The 8352-nt window shown below is 41.5% G+C and overlaps 1 protein-coding gene across 1 annotated transcript; it reads right to left on the reverse strand.

The window, feature by feature from the left end:
• Positions 1–2041: 2041 nt before the first annotated feature.
• On the reverse strand, positions 2042–4581 carry LOC121887168 (GTPase IMAP family member 4-like). The gene is made up of 2 exons (XM_042397788.1): positions 4527–4581; positions 2042–3063 (listed from the first exon to the last, which is right to left on the reverse strand). Exons 1-2 carry the CDS (start codon positions 4579–4581, stop codon positions 2042–2044), a joined length of 1077 nt encoding a protein of 358 aa, XP_042253722.1.
• Between the last annotated feature and the right edge of the window lie 3771 nt (positions 4582–8352).

Consider the following 8352-nt stretch of genomic DNA (forward strand, 5'->3'; position numbering starts at 1 on the left):
AACAGACTCTCCAATGCGCTGTTTTGTTACATCCACTTACCTGTTGATGGGGGTGATTGAATGTGGTTGATTAAATGAGAGCACTAGGCTAAGGGGTGTGTGTGTGTGTGTGTGTGTGTGTGTGTGTGTGTGTGTGTGTGTATGTATGTACCAAGTAGGCCTATTACTCATGTTGTGAGAACACAAATCTGTTTACAAAGTCACTTGTGGGGACTCACCTCCCTTTAGGGGACAAAAAGCAAGTGAATGAAAAAGGCAACTACTTCACACTTACTCCAAGCCAGCAAATTTAATCAGGACGTTTCCATCCTACTCAGATCTTCATTCAAAATGATTTTTCAGTGATGCTGCTTTCGCTGTTGCTGCTTTAAATAACAAACAGTGGCAGCAGGCTAGATCAGCTGTAGTAAATTAAGGTTAATGCTAAGACTAAAGTGAAAAGTTTATCTGTTCTCTGGTGAATGTGCTCTCTGCTGCTATCTGTAGTCAGCTGAAGACACATCACTCTGTAACACCACTGTACAGCCACAAGTGAACCATGTGTGTTCCGTAGTTCAACAGGGACCAACAGAGTAGCAACCCCTAGCTGATCACCCCACATCAATTTAAGAATCTCACAGTTAAACTTTGATTCATATCAACATTTTAATATGATCAGTTTAATAGTTCTGAATCAGGACAAGAATACATGCATACATACAGGATGTGTCAGATACATTTAATGCTCATCTTACCTTCAGGTTGTTGCTACACTGTGAACATGAATTAGGCAAGCACTAAAAACTGCGGTGATTCTGCCAGCAAATGTTAATTCGACATCTTTGAGTCGTTGAGCCTTTTTACTTGCGCATTCAATTTAATTCAATTCACTTTAATGACCACACACCTAAGCTGGTGGAATTCCTGAAAGGTAAACAGGTAAAGGTAAAAATAAGATTTGATAAGTGGATTCGATACGGGATTCAAATTTGCTAAAATGCTATTAAACCCCATCCCTAGGTCCAATCCTCTGATTGGCTTGTTTGTTTGTTTTTAGCTGTGGGAACATTCATTTACAAGGGCAACACCAGACCTTCTTGAAATGCTTAAAAACTCTGGCATGGGTAGCCTTTGTTAGGTCTGGAACAAGGCTCATTCATTTAAACGTCATAGCATATGGCAGTTATTCAAGTTGTTAAAAAGCAATGGTATCACAGACACAGAACTTTGTGTTTCCATCAACGTATATTAATGTACATTTTAAAGTATCGCATTAGAAAAGGCATAATTTGAAAAAACTTCCTCAATTTCGCAAAAAAGTTTTTACACTCACTTGAGGTGGTTTTTGCCTTTTTCGAAAAAGAGTTAATGTGCTAAATAGGAGATAGAAACACCTTTACTTAATAAGTTCTGATGAAGCCAACATAACTGATCAGCTGTTTCCACTGTCAGCATCTCCCCAGATATTCTTATGAATTTGCATGAAAACATGGCCAATTCTAGCCGGCATGAAAGAACAATTACAATTTGCCCAAACAAAAACAAATTCCTGAAGATTTCTCTCCATTTTTCTCTCATAGATGGTCAAGGCGACTGGTTTTATTTCTGGTTCGCAACCTCTACTTCTTCTACTAATTATTACAGCAAAATGCAATTGAACTCAACTTATCAGACATACATGCATACAGTAGAAAACACATACTCTAGCAAACCTCGGTCATGTGACTCTCTCAAACTAAAATAACTGAAGAACTAAAAGATTTCTGGAATATTTCAACATATTGAATTTAGGGAAATATACATATATGCTAACTGACTAATTATGTTTTTAATAAAGTTAATGTAATGAGTTCATTAAACATATAGTATAAGATTTATTCAACACATTATTTTTTGCCCCAAGATGTAATTATTAGGAGTTAGAGAGGAATGTTTCAAATATGCCAATTATATATTATTAAACTAATAATGAACTTCATTTTATGATTAAGTTGAAATTGAATTAATTTCTTTGACACCACCGATGTAATGAACAATGGACAAGATGATTTCACTGAACTGATTATAGGATTATGCATCTATGACGCCTTTCAGCTTGATGTCTAGCTGACCTTTCATGCCTGTTGTCCAACTTTTCTCTTTCCTCTATGAGTTCTCTGTCATGCTGTTCCTTTAGTTTATTCATCATATTTGTCATCTCCCTTTCTTTCTCCTCTCTCTCTCTCTTTCTCTCTGCCTCTCTCTCCTCCCTCTCCCTCTTCCTCTCCTCATTCATCTCCTCCTTCTCCCTCTTCCTCTCCTCCTCTCTCTCTTTCCTCTCCCTCTCTCTCTCAGCCTGGAGTTGGTCATTCATTTTCTTCATCTCTTTTTCATATTTTTCCTTTAGTTTCCTCTCCAGTTCCTCTTGTTCTCTGCGTATTTGTTCTTCTTTCTCTTTGAGGATGCGTTGTTTCTCCTTCTCGATTGCTCTCTCAGCCTCTTGGAACATCTCGTTGGTGTAGTGGCTTCCTCCGTTCTTCTGGACTATATTTCTGATCTTCTGGAGCAGCTCAATGACCTGAGCACCATCCTTCAGTTTATTATTGAAGACATGGTACTGGTTGTTACATCTGGCTACGAGTTCCTGCAGGTCTGGACTTTCATCCAAGAATTCCTCAATAGTGGTATCTTCAAGAAGGTCACCACCAGTAAAGAGCACCATGCTGTATCTGTCTGCAGCCTGGCCAAAGACTTCTTGAATCTTCTGCAGCGTCTGCTTTTCCTCTTCAGTGAATCTTCCCAGCCTGATGACCACCAGGAAGACATGGGGTCCAGGAGCAGCATAAGAGATGCACATGGTCATATCTTTAGTGGTTTCATCCATGCCGAACCTGGTGTCAAACAGGCCTGGGGTGTCAATAACAGCAACCTGTTGTCCATGCACCACAGCTTCACCCTTAGAACAGTCTACAGTCATAGACTTAGCACTGAACTTTGATTCAAAGCACTGTCGTCCCAGGATGGTGTTTCCAGTGGCGCTCTTCCCAATTCCAGTCTTCCCCACCATCACTATCCTCAGCTCTGTGTCATTTCTTCTGATGGGTGCTGAGTAGAAGAATGACAAGCATTAGATACGTACTGACAGTTCAGAATTCAACATCAGGGTGTAGATTTATTTTATTTAATACAACTCTTGCAGTGATAGCAAAACATGTCTTGATCAAATGGATAGAACTGTATGGATCAACAATCTACAAGAATCATTGAATTATTTCATTATTCTATAATTGTTATGACTCGTTATTTAAAGTGACGGCTCTCTGAAAATCCAGAGCATATAGTCAGATAAAAGTATGTGAGATTATTAATTTTTACAATGATCAAAGAAATAACTTGTTTAAGAAGACAAGCCAGAAGTAGATTTGATTAAATGAGTAGGAAAATGAATGCAAAATAATAAATGTTAAATAAATAATCAATAATATATCATAATCACTATATTAATAAATAATCACATGGATAATTTGTGTAAAATATGTAAATAAAACAATAATTTGTGAAATTATTTTAGAAATGATTAAAAACTCAACTCATGTTCATGAAATGTTAGTTCATTGTTCTTATTATGACAGAGTTTTACTTTTTATTCCATTACAGATTTTTTCATTTCAAAATGCCTTTTTTCAAAAGACAATTTTTACTTCATGGAGGCACACACACAGTTATTTCATGTCATTTCAAGTTTTGATACATTTTGGTGTTGTCACCGCCCTCTCACCGGGCTGTGCACAGCCATGTCTGTAACGTTCCGAAACAGACAAGCTGACATTCCAGACCATTCTCATACTGACGCACAGGGCACCCTTTAGCGTCTGTATGAGATGCATGAAGTGGGGGTGCCAAAAATTGCAGTTCCTGGAATGGCAACTTAAGGCTGGCTCCAAAAGCAAGTCAATCCCTGTAGACCCGTAGATGTTAAAATGCCCAACTTAACAGCAGAAATAAATATGTTTACAGCCTGGTACAAAAAATGGTTTAGGACTCTATAGCTGATTTCATCCTACAGTCACACGTTCATATTTTATTAAGCAATAAAATTATGCATAATTAATAACGTTGCTGCTTTGAGTGACAGGTCGCTAGCTGCTAGGTGGCTTGTTTCAAAACCGCTCTTCAGAAACTGGTGGCTACATCCATATTTATACCGTTTATGGTTAGGGTCAGCCTGACCCTCTTGTCCAAATATGAACACTTCTGGCTCCAAAAATCCAAGATGGCAAAAGTCAAAATTCAAACTCAAGGCTTCAAAACGTGAGTCCACAAAACAATGGGTGATGTCATAGTGGCTACATGCATTATTTTTTACTATGGTGAGGACACGTCTGGATGCATTGGCCCATGACATCAATTCTCAATTAAAAGCGTGTAATGCCCGACAACTGCATTTGAGTTCTAATTCTGTCAGACCATACAAGCCCCTGCCACTCCATCTTCGACATGTCACAGCCACCAGTTAACACATGCAAATCAAGTGCCCTGCAGAGCAGCATGATCCACGTCTCCCTGACCAGCCTTCATTGGTGACAGCCAGGTAATGATAGTGTTTGCCCTAAGCCCCGGCATTGTTAGTAACTGTTGTGAAATTAAACCACTATTAAAACATCTCAATGCAGCCACTCTAACTTAGGCAATAGCTCACCATTAAGTTTGACAACAAGCAAGCTAGTCTGGCATAAAATAGCGTCGTCCATGAAAACAAGTGAATTTCGGTAGGCTAGTTAGTTCCTTTATCAGGCAACTGAAACAAATAAATATGCATTATGTGGTTAATAGCCTATGCAATCATATTTGGATAACTCTCCTCCTCTCCTCCTTCCTCATTATCTCTTGTCTCCTCCTCTCCTCTCCTTTCCTCCTCTTTTCTCCTCTCCTCTCCTCTCCTGGGTCAGCAGCTCTTCTGTTAGCAGCAAGGTTCAGGCTCGAAGGGTTTTTGGGGGAGACAGGCTTTAAGATGTCATCAGAGCAATTAGCTGCAAGCTCTATTAAAGCCACCTGCTTTCCCCCCTTACTCACACACCTCCCCCCTCCTTGCCCTTCATGCCCAGCACTTACTTAAACACTTAAAATCACAATCTGCCAGCCATCTTTAAGGTGGTAGGACTACCTCTTTCTCCTCTTTCCATCCTGCCTCTGTCTACAGTTTCCTTTCCAACTGAAGCAGACGAGAATAATAGTTTTAATTTTTATTCTCTGAGGGGTTTCTACTCTGAGAAAGAGTCTGAATTTATTGGTGAACAGGACTCAAAGGTCCACTTGATGAACTTTTACTGCCTGAGTTTAAAGGTGTAGATTGAGTTCTAGTTCAGGTAGATTTTATTCTTAAAAGACTGCAGGATTGTTCTGGTGATATGCAGTTTGACAGTTTGATTGATTCCCTATTTATTGTAAAATTGATCAAAGTTGCTATGGTTGGCTCCTCCGCTCACTGTGCATGTGTGTGTGTTTGTGTTCATACTGCAGCAGCGTCGTTGCTGCGTTGCCTGCTGATCAATTTTTTTTGCTTGAGCACTTGCCCCCCAAAATGTCTGTGCACGGCTCTGACTGATGTACTACGAGTTGTGCGGTGATTGGTTTTCGCTCTGCCATTTTCAACATGAATGGAAAATGAATGGAATCCGTCGTATTGACATTAGTCGACAGATTTCGGTGTATCTGCACCATAATGCCAATGTAAACCCATACACATCATTATTAAATGCTCAGTGCAACTGCTCTGGCTGTCCATTCACTCCAATATTAACCAGACCGTAGCGCTATAAAATGCTGTGAACATCAGTGGGTGGGGTGGAGGACCCGCTGCCCAAAGTATTTTCCTCACTGTCACCATGTTAATGTTTTTTTTAATGATATCTTTACCATTTCTCAACACAAAAACATGAAAGAGTCCTTAATAACTCAGTATCATGATAGGTTAATATTATGGCCATCAGTTTTAATTATTTCTCCTTTGATTTTGAGAAGTAAAGTTTATTTTTTCAGTATTGGATACTGGGAGGCGCTATACTATCCGTAATACTCAGCCACCGTTGACGAAGACAGTCCGGGACACAAATAGATCCAGAGCACCTCAGAGCATTTTGCATTACAAAAGCTTGCCCTGTAATCATATAATCTATTCCAAAATGATTCAGTATCTAAAAGTATATATATATAAACTTAGCACAAAAAGTAAGGAAATTTGTGTTCGGTAGATTTCTTCGTTGTAACAATGCTTCTTGCAGCAGAGCTGAGTATGTGGGTTGCGCCCATGAACAAATCTTCTCTGCCAATGCCAATCAGCTTATTCTGCCATTGACTCTTGTTTGGTGTTTGGTGGATTGGATGATTGAAGTTTGAAGAAACAAGACATATTGGCAATTTAACAATGTATTCATTTAACAAACAGGAGCCTCAGTAGTGTGTGGAAGAACCATACACAGCCACAACAGCCTGGCACCTCCTCCTCATGCTGGTCACCAGCCTGGTCACACACTGCTGTGGGATGGCATCCCATTCTTCAACCAGCATTTGTCGCAAGTCAGCCAACGTGGTTGTGTTGGTCACTCTGGCACGAACAGCACGCCCAAGCTGATCCTACGAGTGTTCAATGGGGTTGAGGTCATGACTGCTGGCAGGCCATTCCATCCTCTCCACTCCCAAATTCTGGAGGTAGTCTCTGATAAACCCCGCTCTGTGGCGGCGAGCTTTGTTATCATGGAGGATTTGGTCGGTTTGGTTGTTCGGCAGAATGGCTGTGTGCCCTTCTTTATGGCATGTAAGAATAAAGAGAGAAAGATTCATCACTGTTTTTTTCATTCTTCAGAGAACTTCAATGCTTAAGAAATTCTCCTACACCAGACTGTGGAGATATGGGATTGCCACTGGTTTCAGAATCTCATATCGATATCTCTCTGCATTGAGATTGCCTCCAATGATGACAAGCCTCGTTTTTCCAGTGAGGGAGATGCCACCCCACACCATCACACTGCCCCCACCAAAAGATGTTACTCTAACGGTGCAGCAATCAGCATAGCGTTCTCAGTGTCTTCTCCACACTTTGACCCTAAGCTCCAACTGCCGTGGGCAGAATCTGGAGTCATCACTGAACATAACGTTCCTCCATGTGTTCAGGTTCCAGTGCACATGTTGCCGACACCAGCGCAAAGGGGCCTGACGGTGAAGGGCAGTCATGGCAGGCCTCCTGGCAGCCCTATGAGACCAGAGATTGGCTGCATGCTGTCTGTGCCGGATTGTCTGGGCAGAGAGCTGTCAGGCAGAAAGCCGTCTGGGCAGAGAGCCGTCGGCCAAATTTGTACTCCAGACAGAAAGCGTAAGTCTTGTGTGTGCCATATCAATATGTTGAAGTTATATGCTGCCCAGTCCCAAGAGGAACAAAGCCCCTCAAAAGAAGTGAGTTGTATTGCTGCTGCTTCAGTTGTTTCCACCTGCCCTGCTGATGATGGTGACCAAGGACAATGCACCTGCTCTGGGTGCCCGGCTGCAGAACTCACAAGTGTTGGTAAATCTAGAGACTCATGTGTCCTATCTTGCTGATTCTCAAAAGGAAGATATTCTCCAGCTGATACGTGGCCATCTTGCTTTGTTCTCAGATGTACCCACTTGCACAAATGTATTGCAGCATGATATTGACGTAGTTGATAGTACTCCGATCAAGCAGCATCCTTATCGTGTGAACCCTATCAAGTGTAAATTAATGCAGAAAGAGGTTGAGTACTTGTTAACCAATGGTCTAGCAGTTCCCAGCACCAGTTCTTCGAGTTCACCCTGTTTACTGGTTCCAAAAGTTGACTTGACTCCTAGGTTCTGCACAGACTATCGGAAAGTTAACAGTGTAACCAAAACTGTCTTGTTCCCTCTTCCTCGTGTTGAGGACTGCATTGATAGGGTAGGAACAGCTTGTTATGTGACAAAGCTGGATTTGCTGAAAGGTTACTGGCAAGTTCCCTTAACACAGAGAGCCTCTGACATCTCTGCCTTTGTCACCCCTGACAACTGCCTTCAGTACACTGTAATGGCATTTGGCATGCGTAACGCCCCTGCCACCTTTCAGCGACTCATGTGGACAGTGTTGTCTGGTGTAACTAACTGTGAGGCCTATGTAGACGACGTTGTAGCGTATTCACCTGACTGGGAGAGTCACATGAATACTCTCCTGCCTGTTTTCCAGCACTTTGAAAATGCCTCACTGACCCTGAACCTGAGTAAATGTGAGTTTGCAAAAGCCACCCTCACTTATCTTGGCAAGGAAGTAGGTCAGGGACAGGTTCGCCCCCTTGCAGCTAAGATCAGTGCTGTTGCTGAGTACCCAGCTCCCATCACCAAGCGCCAGTTACG

This window comes from Thunnus maccoyii, chromosome 2, assembly GCF_910596095.1.
Source record: "Thunnus maccoyii chromosome 2, fThuMac1.1, whole genome shotgun sequence".
In the NCBI taxonomy this organism is placed as follows: Eukaryota; Metazoa; Chordata; class Actinopteri; order Scombriformes; family Scombridae; genus Thunnus; species Thunnus maccoyii.

Excerpts from the sequence above, each read along its gene's own strand:
- LOC121887168 (XM_042397788.1), bottom strand. The coding sequence starts at position 4,581 with ATGCCGGGGCTTAGGGCAAACACTATCATTACCTGGCTGTCACCAATG. Across the intron at positions 3,064-4,526 it reads GCTGTCACCAATGAAGGCTG|CACCCATCAGAAGAAATGAC; the intron begins GTCAGGGAGACG and ends TCTTCTACTCAG.